This window comes from Urocitellus parryii, chromosome 11 (genome assembly GCF_045843805.1).
Source record: "Urocitellus parryii isolate mUroPar1 chromosome 11, mUroPar1.hap1, whole genome shotgun sequence".
Taxonomy (NCBI): Eukaryota; Metazoa; Chordata; class Mammalia; order Rodentia; family Sciuridae; genus Urocitellus; species Urocitellus parryii.
The window spans coordinates 83208734-83233189 of record NC_135541.1 but is presented as its reverse complement, the minus strand read 5'-3'; the positions used below and the strand labels follow the sequence as shown (position 1 = coordinate 83233189).

Below are 24456 nucleotides of genomic sequence, written 5' to 3'. Positions count from 1 at the left end.
TCAACTTCTCCATGCCACACAGCTAGGCAGTGTTGGAGCTGTGACTCAAACTGGGCTCTGTCAGACCTCAGAGTTCATATCCAGAGCCTTCCTGCAGTCACCACCTCAGTGAAATGTCAGGTGCACACAGTGCTATGGGGCCAGGGAGATTGATATAGTCAACCCAGCTTAGGGGTCAAGAGGGACATTGCCGTCCAGCTGAAATCCATCAGATGCATCCACAGAGAGGGGACAGGTGGGCCTAGCATACTAGGTGACCAAGTTAGGAAGGACATTGCAAGCAGAGAGCCTGTCCAGGAGACCTGGTCTCTTGCTAGTCTTCAAGAGACCAGGAAGACAGATGGCCCAGCACTAGTTGATTCGTGGCTCATCCCCCTTGGAATGAGGTTCCACATTCACCTGGCTTCTGACGTTTCATCCCGACTCTTGGGGTTCAGGCAAGCAGTCCCTATCTTATCCCCCACCTCTCGGTGACCCGTTTTTGTTCCTGCTTCTTCCTGGGCATCCGATTACCTGCTGTCTGAATCCACCAGCCACCTCTGCCTCAGGGGTCACTGGAACCAGTGCCTGTTTAGGGGGTGTTCATGGAAACCTCACAAGGTCCTTGGGGAGATGGGCTCCAGGCACCCCTATCAGATGCACCATGAACCAACCATGCAGTTAACAGGGCTCTTTCATGGAAGCCAATGGACCATCCCAGACTCACAGAATAAAGGCTTGTTTGAACCCTTTTTGAAAACTCATAGTTTGCTTTCTACACATGCACTGGTGGGGATTTCTCCAGGATTTTGTTCAGTTGATGCCCAGGGTTAAATTTTCAGCTTTGGAATGAACTCAGAGGTGTTGAACTGGCATAGGTTTTGGAGTTAAAATTCAAACAGCTTCACAAAGGATGCTTTCTGGGGAAGAGCAGCTGCTCCCAGAGGCTTTGCTGCCACCTTTCCAGATCCTCCTATGAGCATCTTCTCTCTTTCATGATGGCTTACCTGCCCACCCTTCAGTGGGACATGATGGTGACAGCATGCAGGCTGTCAGCCAGACGACTGGACATGGGGGTCAGAGAGCAAGCACTGGAGTTATTTTGGCGGGCTTTCCTTGAATAGGCACTTGGATTTAGGTGGCCAACACGTTGATCTTAGTTCCTACTGGAGGTCAAAGTCACTACTATGGAGCTGGGAAGAGTCATGTGGATCCCAGGCTTGGTGCTGGGGCCACCTGCTCTGCTCTCTGTGTTCGTCTTACTCTGGTCGACACCTCAGAGTGGTGTGTCCTTTGTGCGGAACCTGATGGCAAGGTGCAAGGCGGCTGGGTCCGACTTCTTGGGCAGATCATGGTCCAGAACTCATGGTCCAACTGCAGTCAGTTCTGCTGACCAGTGTCATCTATGAACGTTGTTATTCCAAAGTACTCCTTTTGTTTCAGGTTGAAGTGTGAAGCCACAAGGTCCAGCAGCTCTCTTGACAGAACTTTGGGCTGAACCAGCAGCTCCAGCCTTCTGTCATCCAGGAGCTGCACCTGTAGTGCCTGTCCTCTGTCATCTGGTACACATCCGCAGCCCACACAAGTCCTCAGCACCTGATGGCAAGCGCGCACCCGCTCCATCTCCGCAGCATGGACACTGTCAGGTTCCACATGAAGGGGCTGCTGGTGAACAGCAGGTCCTCCACGCAGCACATGAACAACGAGGCCATCCTCTTGGCTCCGCCAGGGTCCCCACCGCCATCCCAACGCCACGTCCAGGGGCAGCAGCGTCAAGCCTGTTGCCTGGCTGGTTTAAAGTGTGCATCCCGGCCTGTTCCAGGTTGGTGGGCTAAGCTCCACCAACTCCTAATATATTTTTAAGTCTTTACGTTAATCCTCAAAATAATCCTATGAGGAAGTACTAATATTTTCTCATTACTCTTGCTATTATTACCATTGTTGTTATTATTACTCTCATTTTCTACCTGAAGAAATAGAAACACAAAGAATTGTAGAAAAGTCAGCTGGTAAGTTCAGAGCCAAGAGGCAGGCTGGCTCCATGGTCCATTTTTAATCATAGACTTTAATGCTGCTTACGTTTTGGGTTGTATGCTTTCTCAGCTTTATGTTTTAGAAAACCAATACATAAATCTATGTAGTATAATTTTTCCTGAATGTTAATTATAGGAAATTGGTTCCAATATGTGATACCACGAAATGGTTAGTAGACCTGGACCATTTACATTTGCCTCAAGATAGTCATATATAAAAGATAAAAAATATAATACTCATGCATATACTCTATTTTTCAAGCTGTGGCTTTCTAGTTCTAAGTCTACAATATTCAGTCTCATTACTAGGTATTCATGCCTTGTAAAACTTTTGCTAATGCCATTTTATGCCACTAAGTTAATATTCACCATTATATCATTAAACTATGCACACAAGGCAGGAGAATCTGAAATTCAAAACAAGTTTGGGCAACTTGGAGAGGACCTAAAATTTTTAAAAAGGCTAGAATGTGGCTCAGTGGTAATATACACTGAATTCAGTTCCTCAGTACAAGAGAATGGGGGAGAGATGAAGGTCTTCAAATGCTGAGAATTGAAAATATATATATATAAACACACACACACACACACACACATATATATATATATGCTTATATAGTATATAAAATAAAATATACATGTATAGTCTAGCATATATATATATATATATATATATATATATATATATATACTATATATGCATATATATGCATGTATATTTTACATTCCTAATTTTACCCAATTCTTACAAGACCCCTTTAACAGAAGTAAAAAAAAAAATATTGCTACTCTTCTTGGATTAGCAGATATATCATAACACATTTAAAAAATTTTAATGTTAAGCATACTATCAGAATAAGGGTTTAGAAAAACAAAAATATTCTGAAAAGACCATTTATCCTAGTACATGAGAAATAATTGAAGTGCTAGATAGTTTAGGAACTGTCTCATAGAAAATAAGTAGATCTGGGGCTGGGGTTATGGCTCAGTGGTAGAGCTCTCACCTCGAACATGTAAGGCCCTGAGTTGGATCCTTAGCACCACATACAAATAAAATAAAATAAAGTTCACAAAAAAAGAAAAAGAAAAGAAGTTTCATCTGACATTAGTGTCACAAGAGCACAAAATGAGGACCAATAGGTGGGAGCTCTAGGGAAGTAGATTTATAATCAACCTAAAGAGCATGTCCCAATGCTTTGTACTGACTGGACATCGAATGGGTATCTTTCAGAGGATGGTGGAATCCTCAGCACCATCTGAATAACTGTTTTGGGAAATGTTGAAGAGTGAATCTTTGGAAATTTTTTTAAATACTTTTTTAGTTGTAAATGGACACAATATTTTTGTATGCATTTATTTTTATGAGGTGCCAAGGATTAAACCCAGTGCCTCACAAATGTGAGTGGAGTGCTCTACCACTGAGCTACCACCCCATCCCAGAATCTTTGCAAGTTTGCTAAGTATTCTGTTCCCTTCTCTCTGCAGTAGATTAAATACCTGTGGAACTCAGAAGTGATCATATGACTTTCTCTGACCAATGAGATGTGAGCAAAAGTGACATCTGTCATTTCTGGGCAGAAGGTTTAAGAGAAATGATGTAGTTTGCTGTGTCTCTTTTCCTTTACTACAAACAGCTGTCCATGTGTGGTCAACCTGGACAATAAATGAATATGGTATGGTTCAGAGCCTCAAGTGACCTCCACTAGACATTAACATGAACAGAAACAAACCCTTGGATGTTTTTTGAACCATCAAAATTTCAGGGTTGCATATTAACTGAAGCATAATGGACCCTATCCTGACTGATACAGACTCTTCTTTATTTAGGTGACCCCTAAAACCAATCCTATACATGAAGTTTTTAGGATGTGATATCATCTGCAGTATTTTTTAGTTGTTTACTTCCTGTATTTCTTCCTTATAGTTGAGTTGTAATTATCAAGGGTTATAGAGTCAAGAAAAAAAATCATGTATTGTTGGGTTGTAACTCAGTAGTAAAATGCTTGTCTCATAAGAATGAAGGCCTGGGTTTTATCCCCAGTTACATCCCCCTACACATACACAACATACAAGAATCATGAATTGTCAAAGTTACCCTTGAAAATAATGAGAAACACCCACAAAACCAAAACAATAAATGCAGTAGTATATGCATATCTCTGTCAGTATTATACATAAATTTACAATGAAGTTGTAAAAATCCTCTGTATTTTATTATACATAAATTTATACATAAATTTACATACATACATACATAATACATACATACATACATAATACATACATACATTTACATACATACATACATACATAAATTTATACATAAATTTACATACATACATGTATTTTATTATACATAAATTTATACATGAATTTACATACATAAATTTACAATGAAGTTGTAAAAATCCTCTGTAGGTTTTCTATTTTCCCTGTATCCTCAACCACTAATCTTTTTACTTTCTCCATAATTTTTCTTTTTATCATAATATTATGTAGTTAGAATCAAACAGTATGGAGCCCTTTCGGATTGGTGTCTTTCACTTAGTAATATGCATCTAAGCTTCCTCCATGTCTTTTCATTTCTTCCTAACTTTTTTGATTTTTAGTGCTTAATAATATTCTGTTATCTAGAATTCAATTCATTTCTTTTCATCAGAACATCTTGATTGCTTCCAAGTTTGGGAAGTTATGAATAAAGATGCTATAAACATGTATAGTTAGGGTTTTATGTGGATATGTTTTCAATTCACTGGATTAAATACCAGAGAACATGACTGCTGAACCACATGGGAAAGTATTGTCCACCCTTTTTAAAGGCGAATGGTCCATAGGAGGCCAGTCATTAGTATTCTGCTTTGTAAATAGGTAACTTAAGGTCAAAAAACTTAAATGACTTACCCAAGGATTACACAGTAATAAGTGATAGAGCAGGTCTAAACTTTGGGATTTCTCCCTCCTGGTCCAAGACTTTTTATTATCTTACGTGGCTTCCTCATTACATAACAGAGAAAAAGTTTGGATTTCTTACCCAGGGGTCTAAGTCTAAAATTATCACACAGCTCAAAAAGACTGCAGTAATGTTGTACCTAGAACTGGGTGGGGAAAAAGTACAAGCAAGAAACATATAACATTTTAATACATTTAAGAGTGATGAGGATATTAAAGTTTCTAAAAAAAACCCAAGAGTTTTATTTATATTAAAACATGTTTAGATGATAGTGAAATAGCAACTTATAGGAGGGAAGAAAATATTTACAAATCACATATTCCATAAGGGTTTAATATCCAGAGTTGGACTGGATTTGTGCCTCAGTGGCAGGTCATTTGCCTAGCATGTGTGAGGTACTAGGTTCAATTTCCAGCACCACATAGAAAAATAAATAAAATAAAGATATTATGTCCAACTACAACTAAAAATATTTTTTAAAAATATCCAAAGTAATGGGCTTGGGTTGTGGCTCAGCGGTAGAGTGCTTGCCTAACATGTGTGAGACCCTGCACCAAATAAAAATAAAGAAGTAAAATAAACATATGTGTCCAACTAGAACTAAAAAATAAATATATTTAAAAAAAATACAAAGTGAATAAAGAACTCCTTCAACTCAACAACAACACAACTTGATTAAAAATGGGCAAAGGATTTCTCCAAAGAAGTTGCACAAATGACCAATAAGCACAAGATGTACAGCATCACTTATCATTTGGGAAATGAAAATCAAACTACAATAGGAACCACCTCACACCCATTAGGATTTTCTACTATTTAAAAATAATAATAATGACAAGTGTTGACAATGGGATGGAAAAATAGAAACCCTCTTGTGTTGTTAGAGTAATGTAAAATAGTACAGCCACTATGGAAAACAGTATGGCAGTTGCTGAAAAACCTTAATAAACAATTCCACTTTGGGTATAAGTACCCAAAAGAATTGATAACAAACCCAAACAGGTATTTGGACAACCATGCTCATAGCATTATTTGCAGTAGCCGAAAGGTGTAGGCATTTTAAATGTCCATCAAAGGTTGAATGAATAAACAAAATTTGGCATACACACATATAGTAGAATAGTATTCATCCTTATAAAGGAAGGGAATTCTGATACAACATTTATGAAATTTAAGGATACGATGCTATGTGAACTAAGGACAAATACTGTATAATTCTTCTTAACTTAGTTAATCTGACCCAGAGTTGTCAGATTAATAGAGACAGAAAATCAGATTGGTGGTTGTCATGGAATGAATAGTGGAATGGGGACATGATTATGGAAATGGAGTTTTGGTTGTGTAAGATAAAAATTTCTGAACATTGGACACACAATTGCATGACTGTAATTAACCCAATGAACTGTACACTTAAAAATGGTTGTGATGGTGAACGTTATGTGTATTCTGCCATTATTTTTTTAAAAATGAGTAAATATTTTGACCAAGCCCCAGATTTTTATAAGGCTAAGCTAATGATTTATATGTTATTATATTCAAGTAAAGTACACAAGTGTTAAAAACAATTTTTTTCAATACTCAATTTTTGATGAGTTCAGTCAGTCACACTACTAACTAATATGATTTAGTAAATGATAGACATGTAGGCTTAGGCTTATACAGTGATTACTTTTTATTTGATACTTTTGGAAAGTTCCTCCATTGCCGAAGTCTGGCTGGGCACAATTCAGGAGCCACTTGTCAAAAGAAATGAACTTTATTTTAAGAACACACATGCCACACCACACAGCTCTTCATGAAAACCTTCAGAGCCCAACTGCCACTACTGGCTTCCCACAAGCCTCTCAACCTCCCCCACACCTCCTGCTCTTGAGGCCAATTGGCTGGGTCACATGGATAGAGCTAAGAAAAAGTCCCCCAATGAGCAGCTCCGTGGTCTGAAAGGGTAGGGAAACAATCCAATGAGCATCACTGCAGAGGAGCCAATCAGTTGGCAGCTAGAAGTTTGCTGGGGCTGCTGTGAGCCAATCATCAGCTGGCAGCTGGAAGTTTGCTGGCAGCTGGAAGTTTGCTGGGGCCCCTTCTGCTGGGGTCACTGTGAGCCAATCATCAGATGGCAGCTGGTGCTGGCAGCTGGAAGTTTGCTGGGGCCCCTTCTGCTGTGGCCACTGTGAGCCAATCATCAGCTGGCAGCTGGTACTGGCAGCTGGAAATTTGCTGGGGCCCTTTTGGCTGTGGCTCTCAACACTCCCTCATAGTATAACGTTTAACTCTGAGGCATTGCCAAGTTGTTTTTCAAGAGGCTGCACTAGGAAATGCTTTCTTGACAGAAACACAAGTTCAAGCAAATGTGCTTCAGGTTGACTGGGTTCTGGGGGCTCAGGGTTCTACAAAATTTAGATTTCAATCCAAGGTTATGGTAAAACATGTGAAGTTCAATGCCAGTCTTTTTTTTTTTTTTTTTTTTTTGGTATGGGAAGGGAACATGGAAGGTGCCTACAGGACCTTAGCAGAATCCTCACCAAGGATGGGCACTGAGGAAATGAGGCTACACAGTGGTGCTGTGATGTGTCTGGCCTCCTTTGATGGCAGGGAAACTGTAAAAGTGCTGGTGGATCCGCAAAGTGGAAATGGCTCCAAAAATCAATTTCTTTTTTATCACTCCCCAGTATGGGGACTGGAACCCAGGAACATTCTACCTCTGGGCTGTATCCCCAGCCCTTTTTAAAAACTTGATTTTGAGACAGGGTCTTGCTAAGCTGTCCAGGTTGTCCTCAAACTTGCAATCCTCATGCCTCAGTTTCCTGAGTAGTTGGGATTATAGATGGTGAAATGAGAAGGTCATCATTATGCCAAATACATGTATGAAGACATGAATAGGTATGAATATACTTTGTATATGAACATAGATGTGAAATATTGTGCTCTATATGTGTAATATGAATTGTAATGCATTCCACTGTCATAAGTAAATAAAAAATAAAATATGTGTTTTATAAGAGATAAATAAATGAGATGCTTTTTTATGTTAGAAATGCAAAATAATAGCTTTTGTAATATATAAATAATCTCAAAGTCTAAAAATTATTCCAAGTACAATATAATGTGGTATATGTTTTTGTCATTTTACCCTTCTTATACTAACATTTCTGTTGTAAGGACCCAACTCCCTTGGAACATTTCAGCAATAATTAATGGCAAAAGCAGCTGCCACCCATAAGTTCAGAAAATGGAGATTTCCCACAAGATGTAGATACTGTGAATGCATTGTCATATTTCGAGGTCTTAAATGTGAAGAGGTAAGATCTTTATGGAATCACATTTTTTTTCTTTTGCTATATACTTCTTTGTTATGATTTTACTTATTTGGAGATGTGTGTGTCCACACACATATAAATATATATAAATTTGTTGTTTGTTCTCCTGGGAATTAAATTCAGTGTCTTGAACGTGCCATATTTTTAGAGAGAGAAGAGAAAGAGAGAGAGAGAATTTTTTAACATTTATTTTTCTGTTTTCGGTGGAAAAAATATCTTTTTTTAAATTTTATTTTTTATGTAGTGCTGAGGATCGAACCCAGAGTCCCATGCACACCATGCGAACACATTACTGCTTGAGCCACATCCCCAGCCCATCTACCCTTTCTTAAAATTGTGTTTTGAAATGGGTTCTTGCTAGATTGGTCTGGCCTTCAACTTGTGAAATTCCTGTTTCAACCCCTCAAGTAGCTGGAATCATGGGCATATGCCATCACACCTGGGTTGCCAGTACTTTTTAAAAAAGTCCCACATTTGATTTCTATAGTTTTCTTCTTTGTTTTCCTGTTAAATGTAATTCACAAACTACAAATAGTACTTTTTAACTTATTTTTGTCATTATTAGTCGGTCTGTATTTTGCTTAGTTGTGAATAATTTTAAGTTGAGTCAATCAGTTTTCAAATATCATTTTCATTAGTGTCTACTTGTCTGCCATAAAAAATTCATGGCAAACTTAACCATCGTTTGCGGATATTGGAAACTTCGGGGGAAAATACACTTATTTGGAGCAGAATGGTCCTGTGTTGCCAAAAAGGAGCCAGATGGCATTCCTTTCATAATCAAAACGTGTACTTTAGAAATTGAAAAGACTGCCTTGTGTTTACAAATATGTTGTTTACTCTTAAAACTCTAAAAACATAAATGCCTTTGTGATTTGTTTTAATGAAAAAGAGACTTTAAGAAAATCAGCACTCTCCATTTGTAATAACTAAATTTATTCACATTTATTTGGAAAATGTTAATTTATTTTATTTCAACTTGTATTTTTTAAATAGTAATAAAAATTGAAGTAGATACATCAACTCTGTCTAGATGTCTGCATTTAGCTCTTTGTACTAAACTAAAATACTGCATTCTGTTTTTCTTTTTTCTTCAAGGGAATTTACTGAGTCAGTGGCAACAAGGCAAAAATCCCAATACTGTGTCAAGCTCTGGAAAACAGAAGGCATTTAGTAGATCTGTCCGAATTTTCTTCACATGACATCTGTGAAGTGTTAAAATTTTACCTTCAACAGGTTCAAGTATTATTCTCAACCTACCATCAAATGCAAAGAGCAAAAATATTTTATATTTCATATTTTTCATTGGTATAGACTATGTCATCACCCCCCTCATTATTCTAAGATTTTTATTATTTTATTACCTTTTATTTTTTTAAATTTTTATTGTTGGTTGTTCAAAACATTACATAGTTCTTGATATATCATATTTCACACTTTGATTCAAGTGGGTTATGAACTCCCATTTTTACCCCATATACAGATTGCAGAATCACATCAGTTACACATCCACTGATTTACCTATTGCCATACTAGTGTCTGTTGTATTCTGCTGCCTTTTCTATCCTCTACTATCCCCCCTCCCCTCCCCTCCCATCTTCTCTCTCTACCCCATCTACTGTACTTCATTTATCCCCCTTGTTTTTTTCCCTTTCCCCTCACTTCCTCTTGTATGTAATTTTGTATAACCATGATAATATTCCATTTCCATACAATTGCCCTTCTCTCTCCTTTTTCCTCCCACCTATTGTCCCTGTTTAATATTAATCTTCTTCTCATGCTCTTCCTCCCTACTCTGTTCTTAGTTACTCTCCTTATATCAAAGAAGACATTTGGCATTTCTTTTTTAGGGATTGGCTAGCTTCATTTAGCATAATCTGCTCTAATGCTATCCATTTCCCTGAAAATTCCATGATTTTGACTTTTAATGCAGAGTAATACTCCATTGTGTATAAATGCCACATTTTTTTATCCATTCATCTATTGAAGGGCATCTAGGTTGGTTCCACAGTCTTGCTATTGTTAATTGTGCTGCTATGAACATCGATGTAGCATTGTCCCTGTACTATGCTCTTTTTAGGTCTTTAGGGAATAGACCGAGAAGGGCAAAAGCTGGGTCAAATTATGGTTCCATTCCCAGCTTTCCAAGAATTCTCCATACTGCTTTCCAAATTGGCCACACCAATTTGCAGTCCCACCATTAATGTACCCTTTTCCCCACATCCTCCTAGCACTTGTTGTTTGACTTCATAGTGGCTGCCAATCTTACTGGATTGAGATGGTATCTTAGGGTGGTTTTGATTAGCATTTCTCTGACTGCTAGAGATGGTGACCATTTTTTCATGTACTTGTTGATTGATTGTAGGTCCTCCTCTGAGAAGTTTCTGTTCAGGTCTTTGGCCCATTTTTTGATTGGGTTATTAGTTTTCTTATTGTTTAATTTTTTGAGTTCTTTGTATACTCTGGATATTAGGGCTCTATCTGAAGTAAGGAGTAAAGATTTGTTCCCATGATGTAGGTTCCCTATTTACCTCTCTTATTGTTAATTTTGCTGAGAAAAAAACCTTTTTAGTTTGAGTAAGTGTATTTGTAGATTCTTGTTTTAACTCTTGTGTTATAGGTGTCCTATTAAGGAATTTGGAGCCCGACCCCACAATATGTAGATTAAAGCCAACTGTTTCTTCTATCAGATGCAGAGTCTCTGTTTTGATATCAAGCTCCTTGATCCATTTTGAGTTAACTTTTGTGCATGGTGAGAGAAAGGGATTCGGTTTCATTTTGTTGCATATGGATTTCCAGTTTTCCCAGCACCTTTTTTTGAGGATACTATCCTTCCTCCATTGCATGCTTTTAGCCCCTTTATCAATATAAGATAGTTGTAATATTGTAGATTGGTTTCTGTGTCCTCTATTTTGTTCCATTGGTCCACCCGCCTGTTTTGGTACCAGTACCATGCTGTTTTTGTTACTATTGCTCTGTAGTATAATTTGAAGTCTGGTATCGCTATACCGCCTGATTCACACTTCCTGCTTAGAGTTGTTTTTGCTATTCTGGGTCTTTTATTATTCCAGATGAATTTAATGATTGCTTTATCTATTTCTGCAAGAAATGCCATTGGGATTTTGATTGGCATTGCAGTAAACCTATAGAGAACTCTTGGTAATATTGCCATTTTGATGATGTTAGTTCTGCCTATCCATGAACAGGGTATATTTTTCCATCTTCCAAGATATTCTTCTATTTCTAACTTTAGGGTTCTCTAGTTTTCATTGTATAAGTCTTTCACCTCTTTTGTTAGGTTGATTCCCAAGTATTTTATTTTTTGTAGGATATTGTGAATGGAGTGGTTATCCTCATTTCCATTTCAGAAGATTTGTTGCTGATATCACGGAATGCCTTTGATTTATGCGTGTTGATTTTATATCCTGCCACTTTGCTGAATTCATTTATTAGCTCTAACAGTTTCTTTGTAGACCCTTTTGGGTCTTCTAGGTGTAGAATCATGTCATCTGCAAATAGTGATAATTTAAGTTCTTCTTTTCCTATTTTTATACCTTTAATTTCTTTCGTCTGATTGTTCTGGCCAGTGTTTCGAGAACAATGTTGAACAGAAGTGGTGAGAGAGGGCATCCCTGTCTTGTTCCAGATTTTAGAGGGAATACCTTCAATTTTTCTCCATTCAGAATGATGCTAGCCTGAGGCTTAGCATAGATAGCTTTTACAATGTTGAGGTATGTTCCTGTTATCCCTAGTTTTTCTAGAGTTTTGAACATAAAGGGATGCTGTACTTTGTCAAATGCTTTTTCTGCATCTATTGAGATTATCATATGGTTCTTATCTTTAAGTCTATTGATGTGGTGAATAACATTTATTGATTTCCGTATATTGAACCAGCCTTGCATACCAGGGATGAATCCTACTTGATCATGGTGCACATTTTTTTTTGATATGTTTTTGTATCCAATTCTCCAGCATTTTATTGAGGATTTTTGCATCTAGGTTCATTAGAGATATTGGTCTGTAGTTTTCTTTCTTAGAAGTGTCTTTGTCTGGTTTAGGAATCAGGGTGATGTTGGCCTCGTAGAATGAATTTGGAAGTTCTCCCTCTTTTTTCTATTTCCTGAAAAAGCTTGAAAAGTATTGGTATTAGTTCTTCTTTAAAGGTTTTGTAAAACTCTGCTGTATACCCATCCGATACTGGGATTTTCTTAGTTGGCAGTCTTTTAATGGCTCCTTCTATTTCCTCAATTGATATTGGTCTGTTTAGGTTTTCTATATCCTCCTGACTCAATCTGGGCAGATCATATGACTTAAGAAATTTATCGATGCCTTCACTGTCTTCTATTTTGTTGGAGTATAAAGATTCAAAATAATTTCTAATTATCTTCTGTATTTCTGAAGTGTGTGTTGTGATATTGCCTTTTTCATCCTATATGCTAGTAATTTGAGTTCTCATTCTTCTTCTCTTCATTAGCATGGCTAAGGGTCTGTCAATCTTATTTATTTTTTCAAAAAACAAACTTTTAGTTTTGTCAATTTTTTCAATTGTTTGTTTTGTTTCAATTTAATTAATTTCAGCTATGATTTTAATTATTTCTTGCCTTCTACTACATTTGCTGTTGTTTTGCTCTTCTTTTTCTAGGATTTTGAGATGAAGTGTGAGAACATTTATTTGTTTGGTTTTTTTCTTTTTTAAGGAATGAACTCCAAGCAATGAATTTTCCTCTTAGAACTGCTTTCATTGTGTTCCATAGATTCCAATATGTTGTGTCTGTGTTTTCATTTATCTCTAAGAATTTTTTAATTTCCTTCTTGATGTCTTCTATAACCCATTGATCATTCAGTAACCTATTGTTCATTCTCCAAGTAATGCATGATTTTTCCTTCCTTCTTTTATCATGGATTTACAATTTCATTCCATTATGATCAGATAAGATGCATGGTGTTATCTCTACTCCTTTATACTGTCAAAGAGTTGCCCTGTGACATAGTATATGATCTATTTTTGAGAAGGATCCATGTGCTGCTGAGAAAAAAAAGTGTCACTGCTTGATGTTGGATGGTATATTCTATATATGTCAATTAATTCTAGGTTATTAATTGTATTACTGAGTTCTATAGTTTCTTTATTCAACTTTTGTTTGGAAGATCTGTCCAGTGGTGAGAGAAGTGTGTTGAAGTCTCCCATAATTATTGTATGGTGGTCTATTAGACTCTTGAACTTGAGAAGAGTTTGTTTGATGAACATAGCTGCACCATTGTTTGGGGCATATATATTTAAGATTGTTATGTCTTGTTGGTGTATGGTTCCCTTGAGCAGTATGTAGTATCCCTCTTTATCCCTTTTGATTAACTTTGGCTTGAAATCTATTTTATTTGATATGAGTATGGATACTCCTCCTTGTTTTCGAAGTCCATATGAGTGATATGATTTTTCCCAACCTTTCACTTCCAGTCTATGTATGTCTTTTCCTATCAAATGTGTCTCCTGTAGGCAGCATATTTTTGGATCTTTTTTTTTTTTGATCCATTCTACTAACCTGTGTCTCTTAATTGGTGAGTTTAAGCCATTAACATTTAGGGTTATTATTGAGATATGGATTGTTCTTCCAACCATATTTGTTTATTTATGTTACTTAACATGGTTTGTTTTTCCTCTTTCATTATTTTCTCCCTTTACTCTACTACCTCCCACTGTTGGTTTTCATTGTTATTTTCCATTTCCTCTTCCTGTAATGTTTTGTTGAGGATGTTTTGGAGATGGTTTTCTGGCTGCAAATTCTTTTAACTTTTGTTTATCATGGAAGGTTTTAATTTCATCTTCCAACCTGAAGCTTAATTTTGCTAAATACACAATTCTTGGTTGGAACCCATTTTCTTACAGCGTTTGAAATATGTTGTTCCAGGATCTTCTAGCTTTCAGAATCTGTGTTGAAAGATTAGCTGTTATCCTGATTGGTTTACCCCTAAATGTAATCTGCTTCCTTTCTCTTGTAGCTTTTAAAATTCTCTCCTTATTTTGTATGTTGGGCATCTTCATTATAATGTGTCTAGGTATGCATCTCTTATGCTTTTGCACATTCGGCATCCTGTAGGCTTCTAGGATTTGGGATTCTGTCTCATTCTTCATGTCTCGGAAGTTTTCTCCTATTATTTCATTGAACAGATTGCTCATTCCTTTGGTTTGGACCTCTATACCTTTCTGTATCCCAATGACTCTTAAGTTTGGTCTCTTTATTTTATCCCACATTTCTTGGATGTTCTGCTCATGATTTCTTAAAAGTCTTGCTGAGCTGTCTGTGTTCTTTTCAAGTTGAGATACTTTGTCTTCATTGTTTGATGTTCTATCTTCTAAGTGTTCTACTCTGCTGGTAGTATTCTCCTTTGAATTTTTAATTTGGTTTATTGCTCCCTGCATTTCTTGGATTTCTGTTTGTTTGTTTTTTATAACCTCTATCTCCCTGTATAGTTCATCTTTTGCTCCTTGGATTTGTTTATGTAATTCATTGTCGAAATGATATTTCATTGTCTGATTTTGCTGTCTAATGTCTTCCTTGAGACTCCATATCATTTGAAGCATGTAAAAAACCTTCAAAAACCTTCTAAGACATTTTCTTGTCTTTTTCTTCTTGAATAAGTAAATTACTCAAATTGTGAGATCATGTTTTAGTATTCAAGAAGTCTGATTTTCTATTCCTTTGATGAAATGTTTTAAATGATTATATGATGCTCTTTTATTGTGGATATCCATAAATTTTTCTCATTAAGGGTTCTTTACTCTATTTGGCCTCTAACCTCTGTAGAAATACAATGAGACCCTCATATATAACCTTAAATTTTCTATAGCAACATAAAAATTAAAAATAAAGTGAAGCGAATTTTATTATATCATTGAACATTTTGAATATCTAGTTTTTTAAATTATGAGGTATTTTGTTTCTTTATTTATTTGTATTTCATATCTTTTTTTTTGAAATCTGGTATCTATTTTTTTATTTAGAGTACATCTAAATTTAGATCAGTTCCATTTCCAGTACTCTTTCACCATATCTGACTAATTGCCAGCATATTGACAGTATCATTTTACACCTTCAATTTGTTCTTTTTCTACTCATTTTAAATTTGTTCTTTCATGGTGCCTAGATATATTAGAGTTTGGACTTGAAATAGCTTTGGAAGCACTTGAACACATCAAGGCTTTTTTAAAAACTTTGAACTTTACTATAAAGTGGTCTAGGTGGACTGTTTGGTATATGCCTAACTACATGTCTCTAGTTCCCTGTTCTGGCACTGCTGTGATCCTCCTGAGAAGGCATTTTATTTAATTGTAGATGGAAACAATATTTTTAATTTATTTATTTATTTTTTTCTGTGGTGATGATGATCAAACCTAGTGCCTCACACATGCCAGATGAGTGCACCACAATGAGCCACAACCCCAGTCCCCCAGGAAATGTTTTTTTTTTCTTTCCTAGAGATACAGTACCAATATTTTGGGAGTCAGGGTTACTAAGACTGTAGGATCTGTGCTTTCAGTGTGCATATAGCCAACATATCCCCATTTGAAGACAGTTACCTCTCTGTACCTTATGTTTGGCATTGCCTCAATTCAGAGAGCCTGTGTATACCATTGCCCAGAGAAAAATTTTCCAGAGTTTCAGAAAGGAGATTGCTCTAGTACATGGAGTGGAGACAGGATTCTATAAAGAGCTAAGCTTTCTCAGCTGGCCCACCTGCAACCTAACCCAAGATCAGAGGACCTGGTAGTGATTGTCCAGGTCCCTTTAGGATTCTGAAAATCATGTTGAGTGACAAAGTGTCAGTTCTCTTGAAAATGATGCATCACGACTTATTCATATGCTTTTCTACTTTTGAATTGTTGCTTTTTTTTTTCTATTTTCCTAGTCCTTATGAGCCTACTGTATTTTAGTGGAATTGCAGGAGGGAAAAAATTAAGTATAAATTGCTGGATCTACAATGTTAGCCCAGGAAAGCATTGATAACCCTTTAATCACATTCTACAGACCCTTCAACTGAGAATTGGAGGTTGATACCTTTGAATGACTATAAGTCTCATAATGTGTCATCCTTAATCTTGTTTAGTCAGTCAGGGAGAGGAGATGAATTGGCTCCAATACAATAAACTTACATTCTGTTGAGGAATTTTTGTATGTCTAAGACTTTCATTTGGGAAAGTGTGCTCAATTCTTGAAATAGTGTTAGAGGGTAGCCTTTATCTGACTCATTGACCTAAAGCTCCAAGAGGTGAAGTGAGTTGCTTCAGATCCCAGAGTGGTGAAGATAGAAACTGATCACAGGGCAACACTCTAACTTCCTACAGATTTTATAGGACATCATGCAGCTAACGGTTCACTGAATTTTCTAGTGTAGATCAATAGAAACATTGAAATTCATTATGACAGTGGATATTTGTTGTAAAAACTTTTTCTTTTGATCTATTCATGGCAAATCATCCTGTTTTAAAGTTTCTTGAGATGTTGACAGTATGTTTTTGTAGGTCATATTGTCTTGTGCTGATCTTCATTTTTACCCAAGTAAAATCTATGCCCTTTACACTTTGGTATTTTTACCCCTTACTCATAAAATCCATGCATTTCTGATTCATTTTATAGATTTTGTGCACTATTCTATGTTTGTTCCAATAAAACAGCTGAAGATTATGCTATTTGGGGGGCAGATGTGAATATAATGTGTTTAGGATAGAGATGAAGAGTATTAAAATCCCATGATGAAGCTTAAAGTTTAAACTTCATTTAAAGTTTAGAATTCCACTTATTATCTATTAATTTGTTATTAACATAAATATAATTTATAGTCAAGATTTTGATTTGCTTTCTAAGTCACTTCTCTACCAAATATATATATTTTATTTTATGGGCAGTGATGAAGCTTAGTACTTGAGTGCTTGCATAGCATGCTTGAGGACCTAGGTTCAATCCCCAGTACTGAAAAAGATATCAATAAATACAGATTGACTTTAGATTTTGTTAATCTAAAGGGACATGCTAAATTATTTGAGTAATTCTCACTTATAGTTGACTTTAACAAAGAAAACAGGCAGATGATTTTTTCAAAATATTTATTTTTTGGTTGTAGCGGAATGCAATACCTTTATTTTATTTATTAATTTTTATGTGGTGCTGAGGATCAAACCCAGGACTCCACATGTGCTAGGCAAACACTCTACCTCTGAGCCACAACCTTAGCCCAAATGTATTTTTAATATTATTTGTTTCTTTAGCTACTGGCACCATTGGTTTTATTCCAGTGGTACCAGGAATTTATGGAGATTGCAAATGTCATCCAACATATTAACCAAGAACAGGACACCAAAAGGGACAACTCTGAAGACAACACATCTCCAAATATGTTTATGGAAATCAACCAAACTCTTCTCAAAACCAAGGAATTTATAAGACAATTGCCACTGTCTAATTTTGACACTCTACATTACCTTATCGTCCATCTTAAGAGGTAAGAATTTTTATACCATAACCATTTTTAATTGAACAGGGCAATAGTGTTCAGTATTTATGTTGTTGTAGTATGATTTTCAAAATAATTTTTAGGATGTTTTTATTATGTGTTGGGAGAGAGAGACATTGAATACATCTTCATTCAGCAAACATGGTACCCTCAGATGCTTCTTGTGTGGCAGGCTCTGGCTGGTGAAACTAGGATGGAAACATAGGGTTTCTGCTATTTGTGGGCTCATCGTCTTAGTGTACAGATCTATATATAACCACAGTTCACCATCATCCTTTTTCTAGTAGCTGTGCACAGCTTGTAGGCATGCAGAGGTAGTTTGGGGGTAGGGATAGAGCAGTAGAGGCAAAAGGCCTTGTGTCTGATTTTAGGAACTGAGGGGTGACTTGGAAGTGAATGTGCAGATGAGCATACGAGGCAGAGAGTAATAAACATGGAGACACAAGAAAGCATTTTACATTTAGAAAATTTGATTTCATTAGCCTACAATATAACAAGCAGTAGCAGGAACTGTGCTACCCTTCCTAGAGACTTGATAAAAAAATCTTACCTCCCTGGCAAATGAGTTGACCATATTGTTTCTATACCCACTAAAGAACTTGGAATCAGGAATTTCACATATTCAGATTTGCCTGCTAGACGTTTCTGTCAGCAATTAAGATATCCGTTTTAAATTTTTTTTAATTTATTTTTTGTGGCTGGAATTGTGGCTCAGCAGTACAGCATGTGCAAGGTGGGCAGGGCCCTGGGTTTGAACCTCAGCCCCACATACAAATAAATAAATAAAATAAAAATTAAGAAAATTATTAGTTCAAATCAGTTATACATGACAGCAAAATGCTTTTCAATCCATTGTACACAAATGGAGCACAAATTTGAATTTATCTGTACATGATGTAGAGTCATACCACATGTGCCATCATACATGTACTTAGGGTAATGATGTTCCTCTCATTCCACCATCTTTCCTACCCCATACCTCTCCTCTTCCTTCCCTCTCCTGAGCCCAATCCATATTCCTACATCCCCAGAGACCCAATTATGTATCAATATTTATTTATCAGAGTGAATTTTCACCTTTGATTTGGGGGGATTGGCTTACTTTATGATATTCACCAACTCCATCCATTTACCTGTAAATGCCATTATTTTATTCTCTTGTAATGCTGAGTAATAGTCCATTGTGTATATATACCACAGTTGTTTTTTAACTATTCATCTGTTGAAGGGCTTCAAATTATTCCATGAAATACAAAAGGAGGAAACCCTTCCAAACTCACTCTGTGAAGCTAGTATCACCCTGATACCCAAACCAGCCAGAGACACATCAAGGAAAAAAATTTCAAAGCCATATCCCTGATGAACATAGATGCAAAAGTTCTCATTAAAATTCTGGCTAATCACATACAAAAACATATGAAAAAAAAAAAAAACAATGCACCATGATCAAGTTGTGTATTCCAGGGATGCAAGGTTGTTTTGACATACAGAAATCAATAAATGTAATTCATCACATCATTAAACTTAAAGAGAAGAACCCAATGATTATATAAATTGATGCAGAGAAAGCATTTGACAAAATACAGTACCTTTTCATGTTCAAATCATTAGAAAAACTAGGGGTAGTAGGAATATACTCAACATAGTAAAAGCTCTCTATGCTAAACCTAAGGCTAACATCATTCTAAATGAAGAAAAATTGGAAGCATTCCATCTAAAAATTGATCAACATCATCCTTGCCACTGTAGCCAGAGCAATTAGATGAAAGAAATTCAAGGAAATATGAATAGGAAAAGAAGAACTCAACTTATCATTCTTTGCCAATGACATATTTTCATACTTGGAGGATCCAAAAAACTCTACCAGAAAACTTCTAGAATAATAAATTAATTTGGCAAAGTAGCAAGATATAAAATTAATACTCAGAAATCAAATGCATTTATATACATCAGTGATGAATCCTCTGAAAGACAAGTAGCAAAACTCCTCCTCCCTTGTCTAGCACATGTCTGAAAACAAAGACAGTCCATTACCTCTCTGCAAAGAAAAGCACTGGACTCACTGAGTCCATTTATCTGATTTGATATATATAGTGAATCTATCTATCTATCTATCTATCTATATCACTATATTGTTATATAGATATAGATATATTCACTATATATATATATAGATAGATATATAGATAGATAGTTATATTAAATATATATATCTCACAGCTTTTTTACCCATAGATAAATCTAGTATCATCCTGATAGCTAAACCAGGGAGACACATATTTCCTTAGATAGTCATAGAAATAACAAGCTGAGAGTGTTTGAAGTAAAACTAGAACATTGACAGTGTCAATAGAACAGAAAGACGTTCAGGAAGAGAATCATTTAGGCTAGAAAACTAGGTGAGGGCAGCTGGGAGTGTGGCTAGTGATAGAACACTTACCTAGCACATGTGAGACACAGGGTTTGATACTCAGCACTGCATAAAAATAAATATATAAAATAAAGGTATTGTGTCCATCTCTACGTAAAAATTATTTTTTTTTAAAAAAAAAGAAAACTAACTGGGCAGTGAAAGAGAAATTGACAGTGATTTTTCACTTTCCAGTATAAGAAATGGGGAGTATATCCCACATACAAAGATGGAGCAATTTTTAGGGGTGTTTTTCTTCCTTCTGCTACTGAGTTCAGTAGTTCCTTCTACTTACATGCATTTTATCCTAATATAGTACTCTGAAACTCAGTTTGGTGTGTGGTAAGTATCATAATGAAACAAAGGATTCTTTCCCTATACCCACTAAACTTGACCCTTGACAAATGTTTTGTAGTCTTCTATAGCCCATGTTATCTCCACCCTTCTCAAGTCATAGTGAACTACAATTAAGGACCTCTATTAGGCAAATCTCATACACTTTATGTGTTCTTCTTTTAAGGGTTGTAGTCCATTCTGAAGAAAATCTGATGAACTCAAAAAACTTGGATGTGGTATTTGGACCCTTTCTGATGAGGCCCAGGCCTACAACCACTCCTGGTTCCATCTCCTCCTCCCTTGTTGCATATGCCAATCAGGCCCTTTTGGTAGAGTTCCTCATTACCAATGCACAGATGATCTTCGATGGGTCCCTCGAGCCACAAAATATTTCATCTAGTACTGATGTTGTTGCACCTCCGGTGAATTAAAGCCCTCCTTCCAAACCTGTAATATCAACAGAACATTCCACAAAGCCACAATATTTTTCTACAAAGAAAGTGAGTTTTGACCATTACAGAATTGCATTAAATTTGTGATGTTTATATTAACAAGTTAATAGTCTTTGAACTGTTTGGTTTGAGATGTGTTTTGCTTTTAGTTTAAAAATTTTCTTGTATCAATAGGATATCCACACTGCAGATATTGAAATTAAAAATTATGAATTGACTATATCATTTAAGAAATCAGAATGCAAAATGCATTGGAAAAATGGGATGCATGTCTCATTGGTGAGTGGTCATGTAACATATATGTTTGCATATTTCAAACCTTGCCAGGAAGTCATGATTAAAAACCAAGGTGAGGGCTGGGCTTTTAGCTCAGTGGTAAAATGCTTGCCTCAGCATCTGTGAGGCCATGAGTTGGATCCTCAGTACCATATAAAACAAATAAATAAAGATAAAAATATTGTGTCCATCTACAATACTCATCCTTTAAAAAAAAACAAAGTGTTTTAAATTGAGGTAAGTTCAAACTTCAAGGTTTTATTAGTTAATTTTTCTAGCCATTGAGAAAGTTTAATGAATGTCATTAAAATGCTTTGTTTCTTTCTTGTAAAAAGATATCTTGAAATTCATAAATTATTTTTGTTCTCTTTCTGAAATTTGTTTTCACCTTTACTTCTTTGTCATCAATTAAAATCAAAGCAGAAAAAAGAATCAGGACTCCTGAAACAAAAAAATAGACTAAAATTCATTGATGTCCCTTTACTTTTGGCCTAACTTTAGCACATTAAGCACACATGTCTTCCATTTTCTTGGCTCCAGTCTTTTTGTTCACTGTTTTTTGACCGTTTGATTTCAGTGAATGTTTTCTCATAAGGGGGTTGAAAAACTTTCATTCATTACTGTTTAAGTGGAGCTAAATCAGAATTTTTCAATATATAGCCATAAATGTTAAATTTGATATATAAAATTAATGAAATATCAATGAGTGTAGCCTGAGAAAGTCTGAAAACAAAGACAGTCCATTACCTCTCTGCAAAGAAAAGCACTGGACTCACTGATTCAATTTATCTGATTTGATCTTATTAGCACTTCTGTGCTATGAACCTTGGCCTCATTTAAGCCATAGCTAACAGTCTGAGGAAGGCAAATAATGCCATGTGTCATGTCTCTAAATTATTGTTGATTCAAGATTTGAACCTCATCCTTTCTCATTCCTAAATGAAATCTTGTTTCGCTGTCCAATGAAATTGGATTCCCAGGTAGGTATAGTAATAACAATAAATAATTTTAATATATTTGAAGTTTTCATTACATACCAAGTAATTCTGAGCCTTTTCTTTTTTAGATCATTAACACCACCTGCCAACATATCTCCACATAGGAGTTTGTCTTGACAGAAGAAGGCAGGTAGGGCTAGTGCACTAGGCTTGCCCAGGGCAGAACTGGAGCAGGGGCTGAGACAGAGCACCCAGGCAGCTAGAAGTGGTGCTAGAAGTTCTGCAGGACTGTAAATATGTTCTAGTGGTTGCCATCCAACCACAATGGCTCACTCCCTTCTATCAATGTGGAGAAGGGCCCAGGACAGCAAATCACATGAGCACTGCCTGGGAACCAGGGAAGAAAGGCCAGAAGCCTCAGGTGAAGAAGGATGTCAGATGAGATGATGACCTGCAAGTGATGCTGATGTGCACCTGTCTGAAAACCACTGCTCAAAGATATGGGAGAAGGATCAGGTGACAGGGATGAGGACTGTGGGCTAGAACAGGGCTGTTGGAAAGCCATCAGACCCATGGCAAGGCACACAGTTTTCTGATGTTTCACAGCAGTGAAATGAGGATCATGGCCAGAGGGATGCCCTTTTCTAGCAACAGGAGCTTCTGGGGTATATGCAGCAAAGACAGAGTGTGAGAAGCTAGGCTTCTAGGGGAAAAAACAGGGACCTTGGGACCAGACTAGAGGAGAAAGAGAAGGAGGTAAATCTGGAGTCTCCAGGACCAGTAGCACAATGGCAATTTTGAGAGCTCTTAAATCATCCTTTGTTCAGATGTTGCCATGTATTAGTGGATCAGCTGGGAGAGCATCCAAGTCCTCTCTGGTGTGTTACCCTCAGTATGGACAGAATGTAGCTGGAAAGCATATTAAGTGACAGACAAAGTCTTTGGGATTCAGGACATGGCATTTCTTGGTATACAGAATAGTGTTACTGTTCTGGAGTTACCATTGTCTGTCTGTTGAAATCAGGAACGTCTTAACCCAGAAAATATTCATTCATGGGTAGTATATTAAAACAAGTTACTATAGGAAGTGTTTTCTTAAAAAAAATTATGTGATTTGTGACCATTAGTTCTATTAAGATAAATTTTTAAAAGTAATTCTTTAATTAAAAATGTACCTTTAATATTGTATGGATTTTTGATTCCTCTGCATAGATAACTGAGAAAATAATGTTGGAAAAATATGTAAGACTCTGTTGTTTGAGAGAATGCCCATCAATAAATAACCACACTTCCTTATTAACCAAGCTCCATGAAGTTAAAAAAAATCTCTTCTTTTTCTGATCACAAGGAACTTAAATCAGCATCACAAAAGATGGACAATACATGTAAAACCATGAAACCACTTAGTCTGAAATCTGATGTAACAACAAATGATATACAGAGGCCTATGCCAAGCACCAAGATCAGATGTTTCTGTTTGTCTTTAGATAGGTTCCATCTTGCAAGGTCTCCTAATGAGAAAAGCAGCATAAATGTGGGAAATGTCAATTCAGACAAGTTTTGCCAAAATCTTACCATTGAAGGACTTAATAGAAAAGATACCCCTACTTCTGTTGGCTCCAAATTACATGGTTTTGATCAGCAGATTCCACAAAAAACTCAGGGACAACAATGTGAACCAAAGAACTTAACTGGCATGAGTGCAGTGATTTTGCCAAGTTTACTCCAGGAAAAAGTGACAATGAGCATCAAGGTTAGTGGTGACCATTCCAATGATGACACACAGCCCAACATGCCAGCTATTTCAGCAAGAGAAACACCAGTGAGACTGTCCTCTCATTCTCACCGTCTTTCTCCAGCAAGAGCACCCAGAATACTGCAACTCCAACTCGGGACAACATTTTACAAACCACCTACCCTGATCAGTAAAGTCAGGGGGACTGAGGAGAGACCAGCTTCACCTTCAGCAGCAGTGTCTCCTAGTACAGCTCTTACTCCCCTGAGTCATGTGGAGAAAGATGTTCCAGAGGCAGACAGCACATCAGCTTATGCTTTGAAGCCAGCTTCTGAGCCTAAAGAGAACTCTGAGGAGCTCGGCCTGCCTGACATGAATCCAATGTGCCAGGGACTCAGGCTAAAACAAATGGAAGAGTGTCAAGACCTTGAATTTGAAATGCCACAGTTTGTGTAGGGTTGACAAAATTCACTTTTTCTTTTTCTTTTTTCATTTTTATGTATTGTGTTTATTTTATGAAAGA

General features: G+C 36.5%; 1 protein-coding gene and 1 pseudogene across 1 annotated transcript; one reads left to right on the top strand and one right to left on the bottom strand.

The window, feature by feature from the left end:
- The window catches only part of LOC144249315 (rho GTPase-activating protein 29-like), a 573679-nt pseudogene that overhangs the window by 278060 nt on the left and 271163 nt on the right, over window positions 1-24456 (bottom strand).
- Window positions 1612-24389, top strand: LOC144249131 (rho GTPase-activating protein 29-like). Its single transcript, XM_077791325.1, is given in 8 exon segments — window positions 1612-1801; window positions 8122-8261; window positions 8918-9104; window positions 9376-9515; window positions 17542-17774; window positions 20717-21032; window positions 21159-21263; window positions 23547-24389. Coding segments are annotated over 8 exon segments (2154 nt in total).